Raw genomic sequence first — 26,949 nt, 5'->3', positions numbered from 1 at the left:
TGAATGCATGGATCTGCTACTCCTGTTTCTACAGATGAAGAAACTGGGATGTGAAGGGCATAAATGGTTTGTTCAAGGTCACCAAGAAAGTCAATGAATTTAGAACTTTGACCACAGCATCCAAGCTTAAAATCACTTGAACAGTACCAAGGAGAGGGCCTCCCCTGGCAAGCCAGTGGTTGCGACTCGGCTCTTTCACCACAGGGGGCACAGGTTTGATCCCTGGTCTGAGAAATAAGATCTCACTTACCTCGGGCACAGCCGAAATAATAGTAATAATTTAAAAGAAGAGGGCTAAGGACAGAGAGGAAACCTAGAAGGGGAAAAGGGACGCTCCACTATAGGATGTGGTCCTTGAGCTGAGATTGAAGGTTGCCTAGGCCTTAGGATGAAGCAGAAGAGGGAAGATTAGGGGGTCACAGACAAAGGATGCTGCATGAATGATGGTTTCAAGGTGTGCTGAGCCTGGAAGCACTAAGGGAATGGTTGAGACTGAAATGGAGTTGGGAGAACGGTGGGGACAGCCAGTTTATTATTTTAATTCTACAAACCTTTCCCGTGACTTCCAAATCCACTTTAAAGGGTCATGTTTTATTAGCTTCTATTTTAGTGACCACTTAACACCTTACAGGGAATGTCTTGTGTAATATCCAGTCCTGGGGACGGGCCCAGTTTCCCTGCGTCTGCCTGTCTCTACAGAGTGGAAACGGTCTCTTTCGCCACTCTTGGCATTGCTAAAAGTTGCCGAGCCCTGGTTTCGATTAAGTTTGAAATCATACACATATGTCTGTTTCTCTGGCAGCCTTTCTCTAACTCAGTTGAACTGTGCTGATATTAAAACACAGAATTGAATGACTTATGGTGTCCCCACGGGTCTGAGTTTGAGCAGTTCCAATAAATCATCATATTGAAATAATTTCGTAAGAATTCTTGATGTTTGGCACCTTTGAAAAATCAAGGAATGGAATTTTTTTTTTTTTTTTTTTTTTGCTTCTCTAGCCTAGAGGAGTTATTTTTCTTTTAGTAAAATGAAGGGGTTTGGGGTAAAAAAAAGTTCCAGAAAATGGCAAACCATCTGAAAATGTCAGATATGGATAACTCACTTGGAATTTTAATCCCATGAGTTGGAAGTCTGTGGTTAATTACTTAATTTCATCATCTACACATACATAAAACTGCATAGTTGAGGGTCGTTACATTGTGAGGGAAATGCTTTGTGATCTAAATGGCAGAAAAAATGCAAAAGTTGACAATATTCAGTGCTGGTGAAGTTGTGGAAAAAGTGTGTGCTATCAGGGATCCATGGAATCCCCTCCTGGGTCTTCAACACCTGCCTGTTAGAGCTGGGAAAGAGCTTATCAGTTACATATAGAATGATTTCATCCATTTTTCTGAAAGTTGAATAGTTTTCCTTGATGTCTGCTTGGTGGGAAAAAAATGAAAAGAATAGAAACATCCACTGGACATTGGTTTCAACGCCATCATAAGGCAGCCTCCCAGCCGTAAGGGAGTTTAGGAAGTGAGGTCTACTCTACGCCTAGAAAAAAAAAATCAGATCTAGTGAACAGTTAGTGAGTCTCTGCAACCGCACTGTATTAATTTTTTGCATGTGGATCATTTATGTAAGTAAAAAATTAATAAAAATTAAATTCAGGCATAGAAACAAACACGGTTTGGTCTATTAAAAAGAATAAGCATTCTACTTTATATTACCCTGGCTCCAAGTAGCTATGCAGTATTCTTCTCTAGCCATCAGATTCTTCTGCTATAAAGTGAGGGTGTGAAATATAATCATAGATAATCTTATTACATTTATTAAATAATTGTTAGTATACGGTATCATATTTTTCCCACATATGTTAAGTGTTATTCATAATCACTAATCAGGAGCTAATCAGTATCACCATGAGTTGAGTTCACTTTACTCAAATCAGAGAAACATGCTAAACATATTCTTTTTTAATAGTACTTTTGAAGTACGGAACTAGCTAGGGGTGCTTCTTAAGATCTTCAGAAATGCACTGGAATTAGAAAATGCTGGAGTCCCTGGACTAAATGTGAGGTCGTCTCTTGCCCCATCATTCTAAGTTAGTACCTAGACTAACGCCTCATATAAAGCACTGCTTTCATGGGTCTTTGTTAAAGAAACTAATAAAATCACGGATTTATACAAAACTTTATTTAAAATATATGTGTGCACAAGAAAAAGGTTTATACCAAGTACAAAAATTATTTAATAACTGCAAATATATGAATAGGTAATTCTCTAAAGGAACTTAGACAACCAACTCAATAATAAGTGAGGAAGCACTTGATCAAATTAGACATTCATCAGGATTAAAAAGAACAAAATCATAAACACAAGAGTTACAAAAATAATTTGTTTCTCTTTCCATAGTAAGTTAAACGATCAGATCTCAAATCAACAAAAAGTACTTCCCTTACTCTTAGAGGAAATGCTCAAAAAAATTAGGGGAAAAAAAGAAAGCCTACTAATTACCTCATTATTTTTACTTTTGTCCTGGAAGAGCTATTCCAACTATTGTAGTAAAATGAGAAATTAATGATATAAATATATTGGAAAGAAGGAAATACATAGATTTCTTCACCTAGAAAACGCAAAGCAATCTTCCAAAACACTATTGAAATAGTAAGAGCATTCAAGTAAGTGTCTGTGTTCCAAACAGAAAAATAATGAAAAAAATTACATTAACCATTCAGCATAACTAAAATATTCAAGCGCTGTTAGCTATATACTTATAGAAAGCTACAGAATTATTGTGAGGTGGAAATAAAGATTTAAACAAATGGACATTTTATCTTCTTTTACAGGATGATTGGGTATTCTAAAGATGTCAAATTTTTTTTAGCACATTTAATTTAAACAAACCTCCTTCCAATTTTTCTTGGTAGGGGGGCAGGACTTGCAAAATTCTCTTAAAGTTTATCTAGAAGAATAACAGTATCAGTATCAGTTATGAAAATATTGAAATAAAAATAATAGAGCAGAAATAAATCTGCCAGATGTAAACTACTTTATAAAATTTGGATAACTAAAAGAATATCATACTGTCCTAAGGAAAGAGTGAGAAAATGTCATGGTTATGTAATAGTTCATCCAGACAAACTCTTCTAAAGTACAAATATATAAGTTCTGGTTGCTACTTCCTTTGTGGCCCAATAGTTAAGACTTCGCCTTCCAATGCAGAGGGTGCCAGTTCAATCCCTGGTCGGGGAACTAAGATCCCATATGCCCCACAGCCACAAAATGTACAACAGAAGCAAAATCAATAAAGATTTTTAAAACAGTTTACATTAAAGAGAAAACTTTAATTTTTTTTTTTTAATTTTTAAAGATTAAAAAAAGGCCGCAGCCCAAACCATGGGAAATGCACACGCTCCTTACACACATGCTGTCTCCTCGGCCTCCCTCCGGTCCCTTGTGTCTGATTGGTGTCTACGCTTCCATGGTGGCTAGGTTGGTAAAGAATACACCTGCAATGCAAGAGGCCCCGGTTCGATTCCTGGGTCAGGAAGATCCGCTGGAGAAGGGATAAGCTACTTACTCCAGAATTCTTGGGTTTCCCTTGTGACTCAGCTGATAAAGAATCCACCTGCAATGTGGGAGACATAGGTTCAGTTCTCGGGTTGGGAAGATCCCCTGGAGAAGGGAAAGGCTACCCACTCCAGTATTCTGGCCTGGAGAATCCCATGGACTGTATATTCCATAGGGTCACAAAGAGTCAGATACAACTGAGTGACTTTCACTTTCATCCTTCAGCTCAGGTGTTTCTCTGACGCCTCACTCTTCCCATCAACACTGGCTCATGTCATTAGGCACAGTAACTAGGACATGGATTTGATCTGGAAGTTATTCAAGGGTTTCAATTTCATACCTATAGGTACTGATTCGTGGTGAGAGGTGCACAGTGGCTGTGGACTTCCCTTGCACAATGTTGTTATCAAAACTGTGGGTCAAAGAAATAAAGAATTTTGCCCATGATGAGAGGCACATAAGTGAGAAATACACTCTGTGGTATAGCTGAAAAAAAAAACCACGAACCAAAGTTATCTGATTATGCCCAATCACTAGGTGAATTAAATAAGGTGAAATGAGGCAAGTCTTACACGTAAATTCTTGGAACTTTTAAACTGTAAATCCATTCATGGATTGCACTCATTCATTCAGCAAATATGTATGGGTTCCATTTGTGTGTCCAGAATGAATAAACAATGGAGAACAAGAACAAGCCGTGAGTTGCATCCTATTATATTTGTCCTTAATTAATGAACTCACAACTCTAAGAATCACTTGACCAGAAGCTCCCTAAGAGCGGGATGAGATTTATCACAGTCTGCACTGTTCTTCCAGCATCTCTGCTAGGTGGTGTCGAATAGAAGTCTTCTGGTAGAAAACGGAAGAAAAATGCCTATTAGATTTCTGGGAGGAACAAAAAATTTTGTGGCACTTTGGAACCGTGTTGACAGGTGGATGACACATTTAAAAGCAGCAACTTCATCAGATCATAATATATAATACATTGAAAAACAATAAGTCTGTCTGATCACATCATTGGCTAAAGCCTGAAACTGCTGTTGATCTGCACTGAGATTGAGCTGCCAGTCTTTGCAGGAGCCAAGAAGTTTCTGGATAGTCTGGCCCCACCTCCTTTTCTGAACTCACTTGTCATCTCACTCTCCGTGACTGTGGTCCCACCACACTTCCTTCTTTCTGGCCCTGGGACACACCAGGCTCATTCAATTCCAGCTCATTTCTGTCTTAGGGCTTTTGCTTTATAGGACCTTTTCATTCCCAGATGCTCACATGACCTGTCCAGCCTAGACTCAGCTCCATCAAAACCTCACCACTGCAGCCTTGCAGACCAGCCAACCTAAACCAGCCTGCCTTCCTTCCCTACCAGTTTTATTCTGTCTTCCCACTTGTCTGCTATTTATCTCCAGCACCTAGAACAATGTTGGGCCCATGGCAGGTACTTAATAAACATATATTGAATGAAAGAATCTTTGAAATAGCAAGAAAGAAGAATGTTTAAATCAGATTGCTTTGTTTACAAAAAGTAGTTAAAGGTACATGACAATGAAAATAATTTATGAAAGTCAAGTGATTTGGGCTTGTTTACCTTCATCAAGACAAAGAAATCTGCCTTAATCCTGTATCACCCCCATCAAAAGTTCAAGCATGTTTTAATTTCATCGTTTTGATTATATAGTTATATTTGGTGGCTCAGTAGTAAAGAATCTTCCTGTCAATGCACAAGCCGCAGGATATGCAAGTTCAATCCCAGGGTCAGGAAGATCCTCTGGAGGAGGAACCGGCAACCCACTCCAGCATTCTTGCCTGGAGAATCCCATGGACAGAGGCTCCCGTGGGCCACAGTCCATGGGGCTGCAGAGTCAGACACAACTGAGCTACTGTGTATGATGTCACAAGGACCATAAATAAAAACACCAGTATTGTTTATTTCAGTACTAGGAGCATTCCCATTATGTTAGCATAATGCATTTACTAATTTCTGAATTCAGAGAAGTCTAAAGTTGATTGAATCTTCACAAGTATTATGAGTAGAATTTTGTACGTGTGATGTAGTGGTATCTCTCGTAGAATTTCCTTTTGAATTTTTGAGGTACTGCAGCTTTAGAACAACTCTACAAAAACTACTCAGATTTAGGCAACCAGTTTATCCACTGTCATGTTTATGAAAAAAATGTTTAAAAATCATAGTTATCAATTGCTTTATAATAATTAACTATGCCTAATTAAAAGCACTAATGCACAGTATGGTAGCATGATTTCCTTTTCCAATGAGGTAGAAAATCACTAGTTAAATAATTGTCAAGAGTGAAGTGGTCCTAATATGTTGTTAGTTATATGCATTGTTCTTATTCCCCATTTTCATTTAATTCCCTCAACCTTTACATTTTTTGGAGTGAATTTTCTTTGAAAGGTGAAGTTATAGGCATTTAGAATATAAGGGATGACCCCGAACCAAAAGGTCTTCACATTGGACAATGGTTTTTGGGGCACTTAAGATCTGAACACTAGAACCTCAGTTTGGCCAGGATTTTTACCAAGAGCTTAGCGTCACGTCTAATAAGCTATCTGAGAGTTAGACACTCCCCACGCTAGAGTAATTGTTACATTGATTTCCCTAGAAGTATCTGAGTATGCTCATTTCACCACAGCCTCATCAGGTTGATGTTTTAATCTTTTTAATTTTATTCTAATATGTATTTTGGTTACTAGTTTGAACGTTTTCTCATGTGATTATTTTCCTCTTGCAATTTCTTTCATGTGAATTCCTTCTAAGCATCCTCAAGAGTTTAAGAAAAGCATTTCATAATTATTAGCAGAGACAAACTGCTCCAAAAGGCAGATGCTTATATCTTCTCAGTGATTAAGAGCTACCAATGTGTACCATTTGGTTTCTAAATAGGGGGGAAATCAGCTAATATCTACAGGTATCCTGTAGACAGCTCAATGTCTACAAGTAACCCCTATGAGAAAAAAGAGAAGCTAGATCCTGCCTCCACAGTTCCACCAGCCCTCCAATTTTCCCAGCAAGAATTTTTGGGGAAGTGGGGCCAATAGTTGGGGACAAACAGAACAACAAGGGAAAACTTCCCGAGGAACTGGAATTCAGAGCTCAGCACCAAATTCCCTTTGGATAATGGGCTTTCCTGGTTTTTCAGATGGTAAAGAATCTGCCTGCAATGCAGGAGACCAGGGTTCAGTCCCTTGGTTGGGAAGATTCCCTGAGGAAGGAAATGGCAACCCACTCCAGTATTCTTGCCTGGGAATTCCTATGGACTGAGGAACTGGTGGGCTACAGTCCATGCGATCGCAGAGTCAGACACAACTGAGTGAATAGCATACACACACACACACACAGACACACACACACACAAATTGTTAGCTATTCTGAACTAATCGTGTTTACCTACAAGGTAGAGCATTGTTTAAACATTCTTTATACACATTTCAGACTCCTGAATAATTTAATCTGTGATCTTTTCTGTTTCATAAACACATGGATAAATAACATATACAGTATTCCACTCACATAATGTCACAGAAAAATCTTCTCATGCTTTCTGACTCTCCATACTCCCTCTTTCCAGTTTTTTGGAGCTTTGACCTAAATGTGTTAGAAAAATAGAATCACTTTTATAATTATTAGAATCTTAATCTCTTTTCAAGTATATTTGAAAGATACAATCCCTTTCATGGAGGCACAAATGTAGATTTATCATATCAATACTTAAAATAATTTTTATTCCAAGGATTAACGTATCAATGTAAAGCATAGGTGTAGCTTACGAGTGGGACAGTATGCAACTTAAATAGATTCAGAATTGGTATGGCTGATGAATTAGGGGTCCACGGGGTCTAAATCTGAAATGTTCACTTTAAAGTCATTTATATTAGGCTCTGTGGTGTGGATGCACCATTTATTAAATTAAAAGGACATTTTAATCTTAGTGCCTCAAAAGTAATAAAATTGTACATCAAATTCAGGATTCAGGAGAAAACGGCAAAGTTCAAAATCACAAATCTATTTTTAAACCTTATTTTTACATTATGTTACAGATACTTAGATATTTGTTATTAGAAATGAGGTGTTGAGACAAGGAGAAAAATCTATCTTTGTGTTTCCAGCACCTGCCAAGGAGCTTTGCACCTGCTCTGAGTTCTGTAAAGGTTTATAGAGGAAATCAATGAACGCGCTATAGAGCGGGCTCCTCAAACACATGCAATTCTTTTTTCTGGTTTCTCTTTCCATTCATTGCACATTAAATGTTGTATCTAGTGTGCATGTGTGTGCTGTATTTTTGACTCCACTCCCTTGTAGAACAGAAGCTCTTTGATGGCAGACAGAATAACAGCCTCCCAGAAAAGTTCAGTCCTAACCCCTGAAACCTATGAAGATGTTACCTTTTGGCAAAATGAACTTTGCAGATTCGATTAAATGAAGGATCTTGAGGTGGGCAATGATCTTGGATTATTTGGGTGGGCCCAGTGTGCTCAGGGGGCCTTCCCAGGTGACTCAGTGGGTAAAGAATCTGCCTGCAGTGAAGGAGATACAGGAGACCTGGGTTCAATCCCTGGCTCAGGAAGATCCCCATGGAGGAGGCCATGGCAGCCCACTTCAGTATTTGTGCCTGGAGAATCCCACGGGCAGAGGAGCCTGGCAGGCTACAGTCTGCGGGGTCGCAAGGAGTCAGACACGCCTGAAGCAACCGAGCGCACGCACAGGCACACTGCACTCACGAGGGCCCTTCACAGTGGGAGAGGGAGGCAGAGGAGGAGGCGAGGATAAGACCACGTAGAGCCCGCCCACCACTGCTGACTCTGAAGATGGAGGAAGTGGCCACAGTCAGGCAGTAAGAGAGAGCCTGTGGATGCTGGAAGAGCAGGAAAAGTGAGTCTCCCCTAGAGCCTCTAGAAAGGAGCACAGCCCTGCTGATACCTCAGTTTGGGCCCAGCAAGACCCACGTCAGACTGTCAGAACTATAAGATAAGTAATAGATAATAGATAAATAATAGAGGGTAGATAGACAGGTGGACGTTAAGGCTCTAAGTTTGTTGCTGTTGTTTAGTTGCTAGATCATGTCCAGCTCTGAGGCCCCATGGGCTGTGGCCCCCCAGGCTCCTCTGTCCAAGGGATTTCCCAGGCAAGAAAATTAGATTGGCTTGTCATCTCCTTCTCCAGGGATCTTCCCAACCCAAAGATCGAACCTGCGTCTCCAGCATTGGCAGGTGGATTGTTTACCACTGAGCCATCAGGGAAACCCAAGTTTGTAGGAGCAATGATTAAAATACAGGTATAGTCTTTGACAACTTTTTCTTATCACTTCCTCTTTATTTTGTGTGTCCACTCCATTATTCCATGCTGAAACAGGACAACATGAATCAAGATGTCTCTGTTCACTAATCGCAGAAATCTAACACAAACTCGAGCAAAAAAGTAGGGGTACGTATTTCACATAAGTGAAATCTCCAAGAGATGGAGTTGGCTTCTGTCCCAGCTGAGATGAGGCCCGCATCAGTCCACAGAGTCAGTCTCTCTGATCTGCTTCCTCTGTACAGAATTTCTACAATTCACATGCTTTTCGTGGCAAAACTATCCTCTTCCAGGGAAGAATTCCAATTCGCCCATCTTTGTAGCCTAAGAGATTGAAAGTCTGCTGTGATTAACCTTTGCTGTACTTAGAAATGCCCCAAGACTTCTGTTTTATTGACTCATAATTCTGCAGTTTGGGCAAAGTCTCTGGAAGGCAGCTCGCTTCTGATCCATGTGAGACATGCTCAAGGCAGCTCTTTGGGGGCTCAAGTGTCCAGAACGTCCTTCCTTATGCAAGCTACTGCTGGCTGTTGGCTGAATGCTCAACTGGGGATGTTGTCCTTTGTACTCCCCTTTGTGCGACTTCCACGTGGCTAAGTTGGGCTTCTTGCAGGATGGCAGTTTTAAGAGTAGTTGGACTTTGCACATAGCAACCGGTTTTTCCCTTAAGCTCAAGGTGGAAGTGTCTAGGTCTTCCCAGGTTTGGGCCCCAATAGACACAAGGTTACTTGTGCCACCTTATATATATTTTTTATTTATTTATTTTTAATTGGAGGATAATCGCTTTACAATATTGTGTTGGTTTCTACCATATGTCGACATGAATCAGCCACAGGTATAGGCATGTCTCCTCCCCCTTGAACCTCCCGCCCTCCCCCCACTCCATCCCACCACTGTTGTTCAGTCACTCAGTCATGTCCGACTCTTTGCGACCCCTTGGACTGCCGCATGCCAGGCTTCCCTGTCCTTCACCATCTCCCACAGCTTTCTCAAACTCATGTCCGTTGAGACAGTGATTTCCATCCAGCCATCTCCATCCCCTGTCATTCCCTTCTCCTCCTGCCTTCAATCTTTCTCAGCATCAGGGCCTTTTCTAATGAGTCAGCTCTTTGCATCAGGCGACCAAAGTATCGGAGCTTCAGCTTCAGCATCAGTCCTTCCAATGAATATTCAGGGCTGATATCCTTTAGAATGGACTGGTTGGATCTCCTTGCAGTCCAAGGGACTCTCAAGAGTCTTCTCCAACACCACAGTTCAAAAGCATCAATTCTTCTGTGCTCAGCTTTCTTTATAGTCCAACTCTCACATCCATACTTGACTACTGGAAAAAACCATAGCTTTGACTAGATGGACCTTTGTCAACAAAGTAATGTCTCAGCTTTTTAATATGCTGTCTACGTTGCTTATAGCTTTTCTTCTGAGGGAGCAAGTGTATTTTAATTTCCCACCCCTCTAGGTTGTCACAGAATTCGGATTTGAGCTCCCTGCATCATGCAGCAAGTTTCCACTGACTATTTTATACAGGGCACTGCGCACATGTCAGTGCCCTCTCTCCATTCGTCCCCCTCTCTGCTTCCCCGACTGTGTCCACAAGTCAGTTCTCTGTGTCTGCCCTTCCATTTCTGCCCCGCAGATAGGTTCATCAGTACCCTCTTTCTAGACTCTATATAAATACGTTAATATAAGATATTTGTCTTTTTCTTCTGGATTTATTTCACTCTGTGTAATCTTCAAAAACCAGATGCTGGAGACAGTGCTAAGAAAGGGGATCCCTCTTGCCCTGTTGGTGGGACTGCAAATTGATACAATCACTATGGAGAATGGTGCAGAGATTGCTTGAAAAACTAGGAATGAAACTACACTATGACCCAGCATTCCCAAGACTGGGCAGATATCCTGAGAAAACTGTAACTGAAAAAGACACATGTACCCCAGTGTTCACCGCAGCATGATTTACAATAGCTAGGACATGGAAGCAACCTAGGCGTCCGTCAAGAGATAGATGGATGAAGAAGTTGTGATGCACAGACACAGTGGAATATTGCATGTGTGCTTGCTAAGTCGCTTCAGTCATGTCCCACTGTTTGCAACCCTGTGGACTGAAGTCACCAGGCTCCTCTGTCCATGGGGATTCTCCAGACAAGAATACTGGAGTGGGTTGCCATGCCCTCCTCCAGGAGATTGTCCCGACCCAGGAATTGAACCTGAACCTCTTATGTGTTCCTGCATTGACAGCCAGATTCTTTACCACTAGCCTCCTAGGAAGCCCCAGTGGAATATTACTCAGCCATAAAAAGGAATGGGCTTGACTCAGTTCTAATGAGGTAGATGAACCTAGAGCTTATACAGAGTGAAGTAAGCCACCTTCTATTTATGAAAGCAGATCACAGGATCCAGGCCGATCTGAAAAGAGGAGGCTACATATGGAAGGTTGTGAATCCCACTGCTGTGATGCACTGGGGTCATCAGAGTAGCTAGTCTACCACAGAGGATAACAGAGCTTTGTGCATGATGGTCCAAGTCAGACAGCGGGAAAATGGTAGAAGTAGTCCCACAAAGGACTCGGGACTGAAAGCAACCCTCAGGTACCCTTAACAATCATCTCCTGCAGTGACAGAGTGGATTCAGTGAAGCAAAGTTGCCACCCTCTACGTCTATTGAGTATGGAGCCTGTGCATTATCTGGAGTCAGAGAGGCCATACCAGATGCACACAGATACCCTATAATTCCCCTTGTACACGCCACCTAGAGTAGTCACATTCATAGAGTCAGAAAGCAGATTGTTAGATGCCAGGGAACAGGGGGTCAGGAGGCAGGGAGGGGGAGCTAGTATTTAAAGGGGACGGAGTTTCAGTTTGGGAAGGTGAAAACTTCAGGAGGTGGGTGATGGTGAGAGTTGCCCAGCAAAGTGAACATACTTTTAAAATAGTACGCTTTGCTTTATGTGACTTTTATCACACAAAAAAAGATTGAAAAATTTCAATTGAAAGTTAAGGAATTTTGAAGGTTTTTCCCATTTGAATTTCCTTAAACTATGAATGAAAATAATGCTTACATATAGCAAACACTACTACAGAGAAATTAAGTTGTGCATGATTCATGAATAAATGATAATGTGGCTAATCCAATGATGTTTATTTGCATAACCTTTTTAATGTGACAATTCCTTGGATATTGTAGTGAAATATTTTCACCCTACATCTATATTTTTATGGTGTGTGTTTACTTTCCACAGTACAGATCCCAAAATGTCAAATTGCTAGAGCTGATTTATGGTAATTAGTTTTAACTTGGAATATTTGAAATACGTTTAATTAATTTTAGCTGTTTAGCAAAGTACAATAAGGTTTTTCATATTAGCAAAGTTTTCTTTATGACATATCAGCTATGCATATGTTTAAGGATATGACAGACTCAAATGACTCTTCTTTGAATTTTATATTTAGCAAATAAACATGCACTATTGGGGATTAGGCAGTATTTAGGAAGTGTATGTATAAGGATTATTTAGGATGAAATTGCCAAAGATCCTGGAATATTCAGCACACACTTGTTGACTGATTTCACTGCAGTAAATATGAAGCAATAACAACTATATAAATTATTCAGAGACTAGGCATTCACATTGGGATTCTTTAGCGATCACTTCAGAAAACATTTGGCAGAGTATTCTTTTTATAGTATTTTTTCCTAATCCGTGTACAAAAGAGATATAGATTCATACAAAATGGATTAATACTGATTCTTTTAAAATGAAATTAAACATTTTTAAACATTCAAGTGATGATTGAATGATCTTTCCTACTAAAGCACTCTTTGGTAATGTATTTATCTTAAATATTATTTTTGTCTTTCAGGAAGCCTTATATAGTGAATGTAAGAGATTTATTAAAATCTTGAATCACTTGAGAGTGCTTTAGTACTTTGCCTCAAAATCTGCACATAGGCAAAATTCCTGATATTATGAGTTGGGATTTTCAGTGTAAGAGGATTTAAAATCTCTGCTAAAGCAAGGACTTGTTAGCTATTTCTAAGCATCATATATCAGAGAGACCCAGCTAGTTACGAATCCCTCAAACTAAAATGGGACAGGACAGGACACGCAGAATGAAAGAGACCAATTTAGACCAAGTAGAAGGTATCGAGTTTTCTTAAGATGGCCCTTTGACTCTGGAAAGAGATTTTCTTTCAACTCCAGAAGCAGATAGAGCAGTGTGCATTCACGTAGGTATGGATTTCTTTGTATACAGATAGGGATCACTTGTTAAAGATATCCATTCATTAAAGCAGTTTGAGACATGGTGTTGGAAAGTGTTTCAATGTAGATCGATTTTTTTTAAGTTTTTATTTTATATTGGAGTATATCTGATTAACAATATTGTGATAGTTTCAGGTGAACTGCAAAGGGATTCAACCATACATATGCATAATATCCGTTCACCCCCAAACTCCCTTCCCATCCAGACTGCCACATAACGTTGAACAGAGTTCCCTGTGCCATACAGTAGGTCCTTGCTGGTTACTCGTTTTAAATATAACAGTGTGTACATGTCCATCCCAAACTCCTATGGGTGTTTGCAGATTTAACATTAGAGACCCCAGTTATCTACTCATAAGTCACGTGACTTTCAAACATTCCTAATAACTTTTTCTTTTATGATAATCATTGTGCTTCCTACAGTTCCCTAGTCTTTTGACTTTGTGCTGAAGATCCAGTGAGCGAGTGAAGCCCAAAAATAATTCATAGCCCACAAAGCGTTACATTATCAAAACTTATATTATTATGACTACTACTAATAATAAAACATGATTGAGTAACTGGTGTGCAATCCATTGAAAAGTCCAAGTGGATTGGATATGTTTTATTTTTTGAAAATATGTTAACTTAGAGAATATCCATGAGGTCAAAAGTCATCAGCATTTCCCCCTTTATGTTTAAAGTACTAACTCTTACCTTATTGATGGACGCCAAATCTGGAGAGATGACTGCATAGATTCTTAGTGAATAGATTCGATTTTATCAGCTGTCAGCCGTCAGGGATTTGGCAGTTGGTAAGGAGAAAAGCTTTGCCTCTTGGTATGATCTGTATCCAGTTGGAGGTCTGGCCATGGTGTGGGGTATATGGGACGATCCGGACATTATTGTTGATGGTCTGTTTCTCTGTGTGTCTCTTCCAGCTATCGGCAGGACCCTCATCCCTCGTTATTTTAGCACTGTGTTTGAAGGAGGGGTGACCGACCTGTATTACGTTCTCAAGCACTCGAAAGAGTCCTACCACAATTCATCCATCACCGTGGACTGCGACCAGTGCGTGATGGTCACCCAGCATGGGAAGCCCATGTTTACCAAGGTACGGGCTGGGCTGGGCGACAAGGCCTGCTCTTCTCTGGGTGTGCTGCAGGATACTGATTAGGGTTTTCTTCTGGAACTTTAAGCTGACCTCTCACATGTCAGATACGAGCAGCCCTGTGAGGTCATCTTTTTGGTTTGTAACCCAGCAAGACTCTCTGGGGGAGCCCTGTGCATTTGATACAGACCCCAAGAAAGTCAAACAGGATAAACCTTCAAGAAAGAGAAGAGAGTTTTGGCTGCCTATCAAACTTAGGCTACTAAATTACAATTTAGGTGTTTTTTCCTTTCTTTTTTTTTTAATTGAGATATAATTGACATTTAACAGACTTCTCTGGTAAAGACTCTACCTGTTAGGCGGGAGACACAGGTTTGATCCCTGGGTTGGGAAGATCCCCTGGAGAAGGGAATGGCAACCCATTCCATTATCCTTGCCTGGAGAATTCCGGGGACTGAGGGGTCTGGCAGGCTACAGTCCATGGATTCACAGAGTGTCAGACACCACTGAGCAACTAACACTTACACCACTTACACGTAACAGTGCATTTGTGTTACGTTTACAATGTGTTGATTTGATATATGTACATATTGTGAGGTGATTACTAATAAGTTTAGTTAACATCCAGCACTATGCTTAGTCACTCAGTCGTATCCAACTCTTTGCGACCGCATGGACTGTAGCCTCCCAAGCTCCTCTGTCCATGGGATTTCCCATGCAAAAATACTGGAGTGGGTTGCCATGCCCTCCTCCAGGGGATCTTCCTGACCCAGGGATCGAACCCAGCTCTCCCACATTGCAGGCAGATTCTTTACTGTCTGCGCCACCAGGGAAGACCCCCATCCATCACTCAGTTCAGTTCAGTCACTCAGTGGTGTCTGACTCTTTACGACCCCATGAATCGCAGCACGCCAGGCCTCCCTGTCCATCACCAGCTCCCAGAGTTCACCCAAACTCATGTGCATCGAGTTGGTGATGCCATCCAGCCACTACACATGCTTAAAATCTCTTTCTTGTGACAAGCCCTTTAACACATTATTGACTGGGGGATTTTTTTTTTTGCCTGTGGTGTTAATATGTCTCTGGTCAGTAATGTGTTAAAGACTATTAGTAACTTTCAAATATACAGCACTCAAAAGATACTATGTATAATTCACTATAGCCCATGATGATATACATTACATAGAACTTTGGTTTTGATACTCAGGGATATCCTACAACTAAAAGAACATTCTTCCATTATTGTGAAGTCAGTATTTGTGCTTTGTTACTGAAATTAAAGTTTTTAAAGCTGAATTCAAATATTAAGAAGCAGGGGGAAAATCAACAAACCACAATTCAACTAGTCATAACCTTTAAGGAATACAAAAGTATAAGAGGAACACTACAGACAATCCCTTTATATCATCTCCCAAGAAGAAAAATTAGTAAGAATAAATATTTAGTCAAAGAATCTGGCAAATGGAAGTTTATTTTAATGAACACTAGTTCACTGCATTTTGACTAAGACTCAGTGTGAAACTAATTTGTAACATCAACAAGACCAGTTCTTTCTTTTAGCCGAAAACACAAATGACATCCTTCTCTTTATAGTTAAGAGAAGCTGAATTATCAGGGTTAATTGCAGAAGCCTAAATTATAAAACTGAAGATGTGTCTGCTACTTACACACTATTTTGCTGAAAGAGCAGATATAAAACATTTATTATTTAAAGTATTCTTTGATCTTGGTGCAATTTCACCTTTCTGGTGCCCACAGGAGTGTTAAAAACCACAGGCAAAGAAAATGCTTATATAAATGCAAAAACGAATCATCCAATGCCATTGAGTTTATGGTATCTTGATTATCATCCACAGACATTTTAAATGTGGAACAGGAGGAGGGTTTTTCCCACTTTCCCTTTTTAACCATTGAGCGGAGAGAAAAGCTGTCAGTCTGGGATAAGGAAGATTCCCACTGCGTGTGTTGGAGCGTGCTGGTCTTGAGAGTTGTGCTGTGTGGAGAGGAATGGTCACCTGGGTGATGGTTTCTCTGCCCATGACTCACTTGTTTTTGAAGACACCAAACATTTACATCACCTTGTGGATACAGGAGCCATTTCTAGCATTATAAAGCCCGAGCGCTGCAGGGAAAGCCTTTTTCTGTTGCCTCAGTGTCCTTTGTGTAGGCTTAGTGTTACTTTCCCCGGAAAAGGGAATGGCAACCCACTCCAGTATTCTGCGACTGAGCAACTAACACACACACATACACGGTGCTCCTTTTGGGCTTTCCACGTGGCGCTAGCGGTAAAGAATCCACCTGCCGATGCAAGAGACATAGGAGACACGGGTCCGATCCCTGGGTCAGGAAGATCCCCTGGAGAAGGAGATGGCACCCCATTCCAGTACTCTTGCCTGGAAAATCCCATGGACAGAGGAGCCCGGCGGGCTACAGTCCACGGGGCTGCAAAGAGTCGGACACAAGTGAACCACCGCCGCACTAACACTCGTGTTACTTTTAGGTCATTCAAGAAAAACACACCAGTTCCTTATGCTTTCAGAGAAAAAAGAAACCCGTGATAATTAAGCTTGGCTGTAATGAAGGAGCTACTTCCCAAGCCTGTAGCCACTGAAAATAAAAATGCATATTGCAATGAGCCTTTCATATATTTCCTCCATTTTTTTCTCAGACCGAAACTTTTTTCAGAAGTGAACATAGTCAGTTGCTCTGAAGATATCATGCTGTGCATGCCAGATTGGTTTTAAATCAAAAAGAATCCCATTCTTCCTATGAATTGATAAGGTGGTTTTTTTTTTTACTATTCAAATTAAGAAACCAAGGTTCTCCTCTGTTGCCTCCTCCTCCCTGCTGGAGCACTCCCTCTCACATGGCACCCCCTCCCACACGGGGACATTCTCCTGAACTCAGCTCTCTGGGTTTCAAGCTTTAATTATTTAGATCACCCATCTGACTCTACTCTGTGGCAATACTTTTGCCAGCTCCGGTAATGAATATTTCTATACTGTGATGAAAAATATCACTTTCTGGGAAATGTAGCTTAGCTGTGTGGCCTTCGTCCAGATGCTAATTATGCACATTTATTTTTAGAATATTCCAAAGCGTTTCATTTTTTCTATCTCTTTTTTTTTTGCTCCTTGGGTGATTATTATACTACCCAAAGAATCTTTCCAATTTTTCTTTTGTTCTTATATTAATTAAAAGTAACTCATCTTTGTGTAATGAAATAATATGGTGATTTAGTAGAAATCAGAAAGCTAATGACCTTTCAGTATCACAAAGAAAAACAGTTTGGTAGCTGATGCTTTATTTTTTTTTAAAGGGGAGCCTGCTATTAGTACATGGTATCACTTAGCACATTATGTGTAGGCATTTTCACATTGTTTTAATTTAGACTATCAATAAACTCTAATTCTCCAAATAACGTTTGACTCTGCATTTCTGAGTTGCTTTTATGAAAATGTGGTCAACTGGTGAATCAAAAATCAGCCACAGCCTTAATCAACAGTAATATTTAATATTCCTCAGGACCACAAAGCATGTTTTCCAATTTCCTGACCCTAGGAACACTATAGATGCTGTAATGAGAGTTTTTACACATATATTCTGAAAGCTTTCTTTTCTGTATTCAACTTTGAATCAAACTGGAAACAAAGCTTAATAATCAGAAGAGCAATCCCCAAGGTTTTCAGAATTAAAGACCCTTGAATTATATTTGAGGATGTGAATTCTGGCCGATACTGAAAGTACCCTCTCTGAGATACATGTTGCATCATTTTGGGGTTCACAAACTGGAACCATAATTACAGCCATTATTGGACATCTTATCATTTCTATAAACACAGGCTATGGTCTTTCCTTATCTCAATTATTAACTGTGAAATTATTTACTACTGTGGAAAAGTACCATGGAAATACCAACCAGTGTGGGTCTCCCTGGTAGCTCAGCTGGTAAAGAATCCGCCTGCAATGCAGGAAACCCCAGGTCTATTCCTAGGTTGGAAAGATGCCCTGGAGAAGGGATAGGCTACCCTCTCCAGTATTCCTGGACTCCCCCGGTGGCTCAGACAGCAAAGAATCCACCCGCAATGCAGAAGACCTGGGTTCAATCCTTGGGTTAGGAGGATCCCCTGGAGAAGGGAATGGATACCCACTCCAGTATTCTTCCCTGGAGAATCCCATGGACAGAGGAGCCTGGCGGGCTACGGTCCACGGGGCCGCAAAGAGTCGGACATGAGTAACTTTCACTTTTTTCCAGTATGAACCCTCACTGATGTCTCTGACAGTTGGTTCACGATTCTTATTATGTTATACTCTTGGGTGTGTGCTCAGCCCTCAGTCGTGTCTGACTGTGACCCCATGGAATGTAGCTCCCCAGGCTACTCTGTCCATGGGATTTTCCAGACAGGACTACTGGAGTGGGTTGCCATGCCCTACTCCAGGGGATCTTTCCAACCCAGGGATTGAACCAGTGCCTCTTAAATCCAGCTGCATTGGCAGGCGAGTTCTTTATCATTAGCACCACCTGGAAAGCCCTTTATGCTCTCATCCTGACTCTAACGGAATTACTATAACATCAGTGAGTATATCACTCTAATAAATGTATATATATGCATTTACATATGAGCTTCCTCAGTGGCTAAGTAGGTAAAGAATCTTCCTGCAATGCAGGAGACCCGGGTTCAATCCGTGAGTCAGGAAGATCCCCTGGAGAAGTAAATAGTAACCCACTCCAGTATTCTTGCCTGGGAAATTCCATGGACAGTGGAGCCTGAGGGGCAAAGGTGTCCATGGGATCACAAAGAGTTGGACACAACTTAGCAATTAAACCACTATGGATTTACATGTGCAGCATTTCCAAGTAAGATACACTGAGCTTTATGCAACTGTTAATCTAAAAGCCTTAGTCCATGCATACTGTTCTAAGCATAAAGACCAAGAAAAATTAAATTAATACTCGCATCTAACAAACATATTATATTTCGTAAAAGCTGCATGAGAATCATTTTGTTATACAACGACATGGTCAGTATTGCCTTACAATTACACAAAGAAAGAAAAGGGTTAAAAAGCTCCGGGTTAGTTTGAGAAATGTTCTTTTTTAGTTCTCTTGTTCCTGGCCTACTCTCAAGCCAACACGTGATGCACTGAATGCCTGCCAGCCTCTTTCTTGTTGATCCTCCGGAGACCATCTGTGCTGGGGGCATTGATTAGAGTGTGTCTGCTGGGATTACATCTTTTCTGTTGCCATGCCAACTAATCAGCTGATTTTGGTTACCACAGAAACAAAATGTCAGAGCTCACAGTAACATGAATTCAGCACAACAGAAAATGTTTTCTTAATTGGGGACCCTTTTGAATTTGGATTCCAAGTGAAAGGCAGCTTTTTTTTTTTTGTTAGAAAAAAAGGCCAACTTAAGATAAAAGCTACATTAATTGTATTGATTACAAGGAATGTGCAGAGTTTTTCTGAAAAGAAGAAACATTAATTCCTCTTCGTAAGCTATGCTCATTTTTTTTTAACTATTCCAAACAAGGAATATATATATGTATATATATTTTTTATTAAGCATCTCTATTTCATTTTCTGATTGTTGCATGTAAAATAAAATAAATCACAAAACCTTCAGTTTCCTTTGGCCTCCATAAGGGGGGCAGGGGTTGGGAGGAGGCTGTGGGAAGAACTGCTTGGGGAAGGTCAGCATTGATCAAATTGTCTCCCATCCTTTCATTCAAAGAAGTCACCAGGGCTTCTCAGATGCTAAAGAATCCGCCTGCAATGCCAGAGACCTGGGTTCAATCCCCAAGTTGGGAAGACCCCTGGAGAAGGGAATGGATACATACTCCAGTGTCCTTGCCTGGAGAATTCCATGGACAGAGGAGCCTTGCAGGCTACAGTCCATGGGGTCACAAAGAGTCGGGCACGACTAAGTGACTTTCAGGCCACTTCAGTCATTTAGTTTCCCTTAAAGAAAACACTCAACACAAGTGACTTCGACTCAGTTCTCAGGATTCCTCTCTTGCTCATGCTATGTCCCAGATAAACCTGAGTCCTTGGTTTTAGCTGAGAAAGGAGGAGCCCAAGGCTGTTGCAGTGTTTCTTTTCGTAGGCCCTTAGCAGTTTGATGGCAAAAAGAGTCCTCAGCTGGTTTGCTACATCACAGTAAACAAAGAACACAGTTGAACATAGCCTTAGAGATTCTCCAACTGAGTAATTCATCAGAAGAACTCCATCCAGGCCTTCCCTTTATGAAATTCTATTCCTGTAGAAGTAAACCAGAACCTCTCTCTGCCTTGGGTTTGTGTCTCATAAACACAAAACAAATAGATTAGGTAATTTTAAAAAAGCATGACATTCAACTGGGCTAATATTTGCTTAAACAGCCAATAACCCCCTCTCTTTAAAAGAACAGGATTATGGCACCCCAGTATCCCTGTCCTGCCTTGTCAAGACACTTCTCTGCCCATGTCTGGCTATAGTCACCTCTCTTCTGGGAAAGCCTCCCCTGCCGGTGGCTTCTGTACTATTAACACACAGGGAAGAATTGTGTGGCTTAATCTCCATGCAACTCTTTGGAAAATCTTGGTAAATTAAGTCTGATGCTGATAGGCAAGGCTCTGGAGGAGTGGTGTGGGGACGCTGAAGTCTTCCCCCATTTCACTGTGCTCGACTCTCATGGCGAAGATCCAGAAATGAGGCCCTGAAGACCACTCAGTCGAGGAGTTTGAGGGCAGGGAGCCCAAATGCCTGGAATTACCCACAGCTTGTGCCAACTGGATCTGAGTCAGAGGCCTTCACCCAGATTATCAATAATTATCTGACAGTGCTTCTGAGACCTTTGATGAAATGGAAATGGCAGGTGTTATTAGCATCTTTCTTTCTTTTTTTTTAAGCATCTTTCTTAAGTGGTGCTCTGTCAACAGGTTCCTAACTCTTCTCCACTTGGTGTTTTTCTTGTTTAAAGAAAATAGTTCTTTAAATTAGAGAGACTCGAAAGCACCTAACCCAGTGCCTAGGGCATAGTTGGAATTCAACAAATGATGGTTTTGGGTATAAAATTCCCAAAGAAGGAAGTGATTATTCAGTTCAGTTCAGTCGCTCAGTCCTGTCCGACTGTTTGAGACCCCATGGACTGCAGCATGCTAGGGCTCCCTGTCCATCGCCAACTCCTGGATTTTACTCAAACTCGTGTCCATTGAGTCAGTGATGCCATCGAACCATCTCATCCTCTGTTGTCCCCTTCCCCTCCCACCTTCATTCTTTCCCAGCATCAGGGTCTTTTCAAATAAGTCCCTTGGACTGCAAGGAGATCCAACCAGTCCATCCTAAAGGAAATCAGTCCTGAATATTCATTGGAAGGACTGATGCTGAAGCTGAAACTCCAATACTTTGGCCACCTGATGAGAAGAACTGACTCATTTGAAAAGTCATTTGAAGTGATTATTAAGATTTCTTAAAAGGTTGATGTGCTGTGCTATGTCACTTCAGTAATGTCCAACTCTTTTTGACCCTAAGGACTGTAGCCCACCAGGCTCCTCTTTCCATGGGATTCTCCAGGCAAGAATACTGGAGAGGGTTGCTGTGCCCTGCTCCAGGGGATCTTCCGGACTCGGGGATTGAACCCGTGTCTCTTACGTCTCCTGCAGTGGCAGGCAGATTCTTTACCACTACCGCTGCCTTGGGAAGCTCAAAAGAATGATTTGCATTGCTAATTATCTTCATGGACTATAGTTTAGACTATTTCTAAAATGATCATATTCCCTATTCAGTTGACTGTCATTTTTTCTTTAAGTGTAAGTGCAATGATTTCCAAAGTGTTGTACTTTTTTTTAGTCTAAGCAATCTTTCTCCAGACAGGCTTGATCAGAAGCCCACTACTTAAAACAGATAAAACTGAAGCTGTTCTGGTTGAATCAAGAAAGTGAGTGGGAATCTCAGGGTTAGGTGGAGGCTTAGCTCTTCCCAGAAGAGCCCGCGATGCACTGCTCATAAGCCCCCAGGTCTCAGACAGGACATTACAACAACCCCTGCTCCAAGGCTCTGGGTTCCTTGGTTGCACGTCTTCTATCTTTAAACTGTCATTTACTGTCAAATGCAATACCAGGTGGGCTTCTGTGGTGTCTCAGCTGTAAAGAATCCACCTGCCAGTGCAGCAGATGTGGGTTCAATCCCTGGGTCAAGAAGATCCCTGGAGAAAGAAATGCAACCCACTCCAGAATTCTTGCCTGGAGAAGTCCATGGACAGAGGAGCCTGGCGGGCTACAGTCCATGCGGTCACAAAGAGTTGGACATGGCTTAGCAACTAAACAACAGCAACAATACTCGGCAATCTATACACAAAACTTCACTTAATATACTTTCCCAACGTCCCTACCTAAGGGTATTCTGATCCTTATTCTGCAGATGAGGAAACTGAAACTTAGGGAATCTGTTGCAAAATAAGTGGAAAACAGAGTCAAGATTTGAATCTAGGACTTTCTGGTGCGAAAGCCTCCTATTTTTGTACTGCATCTCTAGGCAAACGTGGGCTGAATAACGAGCTGCAGTTGTTTAAACTGGACCAATATACGGTCACTGCTTCCCATCTTAGAGGTGAGATAGAATGAGTGGCGTAAGACTTCCCACATTTTCTTTCATTTCAAAGTCATTAACAGTGAAAAAAGGCTTCCCCAATGGCTCAGTAGGTAAAGAATCTGCCTACAGTGCAGGAGACACAGGAGATGCAAGTTCAGTCCCTGGGTCGGAAAGATCCCCTGCAGAAGGACATGGCAACCCACTTCAGTATTCTTGCCTGAAAAGTCTCATGGACAGAGGAGCCTGGCGGGCTGCAGTCCAGTGAGTTGCTCAAGAGTTGGACATGACTGAGCAACTCAGCACACAGCACAACAGTGAGGAGAAATGTGAATAAAATAGAAACTACGGAAATTTCTGACAGCCCAGTGGTTAGGACTTGACCATTTCATGGCCATGGGCCCAGGTTCAATGCCTAGTCAGGGAACTAAGATCCTGTAAGCTGCCCAAAGAAAAGAAAAATGAACTGCATGCCAAAAATCATCTGACTTTGAAAAGCAGATAAAAATGCTACCCTGTCAGTGATCACTCTGTAAGACTCCCTATATTTCATTAATAATATATATTTATCTTAGATTAATTTGGTTCCCCAAAGCCTGGCCCTTTATACAAGCAGATTTCGTCATATCTAATAGAATGTGATTCAAGGAATTTACTCTAAAATGCCTTTCTTTCCAAACATCCATAACTGATAACCCATAGCCTTGGGTGAAGCACCACCCTCTGACATTTCTCTTTGGAAACAAAAACTTCCTCTGCTTCAGTTCAGCTCAGTTCAGTCACTCAGTCCTATCTGGCTCCTTTTGCCCCCATGGCCTGCAGCATGCCAGGCCTCCCTGTCCATCACCAACTCCCGGAGCTCGCTCAAACTCATGTCCATCAAGTCGGTGATGCCATCCAACCATCTCATCCTCTGTCATCCCCTTCTCCTCCTGCCTGGATGGCCTTGAAGTAACTCATACTTACACAGGAATACTTTTATTAGGTACTTTCTCCCAGAGTAGGATAACCGAGATTAGAACAGAGCTCAAACGCTTATTCTAGAAGGATGATGAAAGTGGAGGAGAAAGGAGGTGAAAGCATGTTAGTGTTATGGGAGACACAGTTTACCAGGAGTGTTTGACATAGCATTGCTAGAAGATAGGTTTTGTCTGCATATTTACAAATGAAGAAATAGGGGCTCGTGGAGTTTCTGCCAAAACTAGTTGAGTTACCAGTAGCTCATGGCTGGTGAGCTGCTGTGCTGACCTTTGACCCCATTAATTTCAGAGCTGATACCTTCCCTGTGCCACGTTTTTGCTAAGATCGAGCACCTCCCAAGAGGAGTCAGGGAGACCGCGTTGAGTGGCTGACATGTGAATTACAAAAACGTCGCGATCACCAAGTGCATAACCATTGAGCCCCCTGTTTGTCCCTTCCAGGTGTGTACAGAAGGCAGACTGATTTTGGAGTTCACCTTTGACGACCTCATGAGAATAAAAACGTGGCACTTTACCATTAGACAATACAGAGAGTTAGTCCCAAGAAGCATTCTAGCCATGCACGTAAGTACCTTAATTTCTATTTCACTTTCTTCCCTTTCATCCCCTCCTCATCTCACCCAGAAAAGAGAAGCCCTGTTTTCTGACTATGGAAAAGCTCCCAGAAACTTTCACTCTTTAGACAATTAACTCTAAATTTTGAGTTTTCCCTTCAATCATTTTCATCCACAGGCCCCCTTTTCCCTCCTTTGTTTCTGAGTTTGGTAAGTTGTGAGATTATTTCCTTTCCTACTTTATTATTTTAAACTCCAAATGGAGGTTACCTCAATAAACAGTCTGTACTTTTCTTAAATTCCATGCATTTGTTATCAAGTACCACTCAGCCTGGGCTAATAAACTTGTTGTGTATAAATGAGAGAAACAAAACAAGGAGTAGGAAAAACAGTCTCCAGTTTTTATTGGAACCATCTGACAAGATGTGGGGCTCACATACCTCGGGTGTGTGTCCACACGCCTCCTAACCACGGTGCTGGAAACCAGAGGAAGACCTGGGTTCCTCTTGATTGCATTTGGCTGTAAATCATATCAAATTGGTTGGACATCAGGAAGGTGCAAGGGTGGATTCAATGCCAATCTAGAGAGATGTTTTAATGGTAAGACTTGACAGAAACTCATCAGGTCAGTCCCTTAAGAAGGAATCAGCAGGCATTGACTTAATAAGTGCTTCTTCCAGAATACACGATCCAGCAGTTTCTGGGAAAATGCTTTGGAGCAAAATCAGATTTGAGCCTGATTTTTAAGACCCTATGTGGTGAAAAGAGAATACAATTACAGTTGTAATTGCAACCCACTCCAGTACTGAATGACAACCCACTCCAGTATTCTTGCCTAGAGAATCCAATGGACAGAGGAGCCTGGTGGGCTACAGTCCATAGAGTCGCAGAGTCTGACACAACTGAAGTGACTTAGCATGCACGCATGCATGTCTACAGAGGACCCTTATTTCAGAAATTGAGATGCAAAGTGGCAAGCTATTTTCACCTACATTCGTTTTTTTTTTCAATTTATATACACAAAGCCAATTGGTTGCATTACGTACAGAAAAAGAATAAATTAAGATGTTGGTACAACCTAGATAGTCTCATGAATGCAGAACCGGAGGCAAGATGTTTACTTAAGACTTCCTCTGTTTAACAATAGTTTATATCCATCAAGAAAGAAGGGAAAACAAACAGAAAGAAAGAGCAATGACTAAGAGACTCCCCTTACAATGGAATCCAGAAAGAATTTATTTTCTTTTCTCGCCAAACAGAACATGGGGGTTGGCCCATGAAACATGACATCTTGATATTTTTAATGTGGCTGGTATTTCTGAAAATAGAATGCATACCTTTACAGTCCTTCTGGATGAAAGTTGTTGAGGACCTCTATTTCTAGCCTCAGCTTAATGGGGAGGAGAGTTAGACATTTTTAATATATATGTATTAATATATTTCATGGCAGTTCCAAAATTTTCAAATATAGGACTCAACTCCAAGCTGCTGCAAACACTGTCATGAGATTTCCTTGGTGGTCCAGTGGTTAAGAATCCACATTTCCCATTGCAGGGGTCTCAGGTTCGATCCCTAGTCTAGGAACAAAGATCCCCCATGCCTCATGATGTGGTCAAAAATAAAATAAAAATGTGTCCTCCCCCCATAAATAATGTCAGTAAATAATTAATAGAGATTAGAATAAGAAATTTGAAGATCTTTTTTTAAAAAAACTATTATCGTAACACACAGCAAAGGCCATTCCTAAAGCATGTGTGCCTGTGTGCTAAGTCACTTCAGTCATGTCCAACTCTTTGCGATGCCATGGACTGTAGCCTGGCCAGGCTCCTCTCTTCATGGTAATTTTCAGGCAAGAATACTGGAGTAGGTTGTCATTTCCTTCTCCAGGGAGTCTTCTCCACCCAGGGATTGAACCCAAGTTTCTCATGTCTTCTGGATTAGCATCGGCAGGCAGGTTCTTTACCGCTAGCACCACCTGGGGAACCCTAAAACATGGTTCTGCCAAACCCAGACCCCACCTCCCCTCAGGGTTAAGGGGGTGCCAGGGACCTGGAGGTGTCCTGATCAGGCTTAATAACCCTCCTCTGGAAGAAACAGGGCCTCTCACAGAGGATGTAAAGTCCTTTCTCCCATCTGACTCAGTTCGGTTCTCCCTGGCAATGAGTCTTGCACCAGTGATCCAAAGGTGACCTTGAGCGTTATATGCACGTTTCTTCAAAATGTAAAACAAATTATCTGCAGCAACCTTCCCTCTGAGAAAAACTGACAAGATGCGTGTCTTCGCAGCAGTAGCACAGTCAGGACTTCCTTGATACTGTCTTGCAGGGATAAAATATTTGATTTTTTTTCCTGTTTAGGCACAAGATCCTCAGGTCTTGGATCAGCTGTCCAAAAACATCACCAGGATGGGGCTGACAAATTTCACCCTCAACTACCTCAGGGTAAGACCAATGGGCTGAGGATATTTCCCATTGAGTTTGAAGTGTTTTAGAGATTCATGCGTATCTTGAACCAAGGAATTAAAATGAGATAATATAGCACAATACATATGTCTTTTTAAAATGTATCTTATTCAAGCATTGTTCATTTACAGTGTTGTGTTAATTTCCACTGTACAGTAAAGTGATTCAGTTA

General features: G+C 41.2%; 1 protein-coding gene across 2 annotated transcripts in view; it reads left to right on the top strand.

Moving 5' to 3' along the window:
• Window positions 1-26,949, top strand: part of LDB2 (LIM domain binding 2) — a 461,540-nt gene that overhangs the window by 361,497 nt on the left and 73,094 nt on the right. For both annotated transcript variants that reach the window (XM_052641921.1, XM_052641920.1), the window contains exons 3-5: window positions 14,043-14,215; window positions 24,203-24,325; window positions 26,673-26,756. In XM_052641921.1, coding sequence (XP_052497881.1) covers window positions 14,043-14,215; window positions 24,203-24,325; window positions 26,673-26,756 — 380 coding nt within the window. The remainder of the gene's footprint in view (window positions 1-14,042; window positions 14,216-24,202; window positions 24,326-26,672; window positions 26,757-26,949) is intronic.

Source organism: Budorcas taxicolor, chromosome 6, assembly GCF_023091745.1.
Source record: "Budorcas taxicolor isolate Tak-1 chromosome 6, Takin1.1, whole genome shotgun sequence".
NCBI classification, from domain to species: domain Eukaryota; kingdom Metazoa; phylum Chordata; class Mammalia; order Artiodactyla; family Bovidae; genus Budorcas; species Budorcas taxicolor.
The sequence above is the reverse complement of the archived record's forward strand: the minus strand, read 5'-3'. Positions and strand labels throughout refer to the sequence as shown.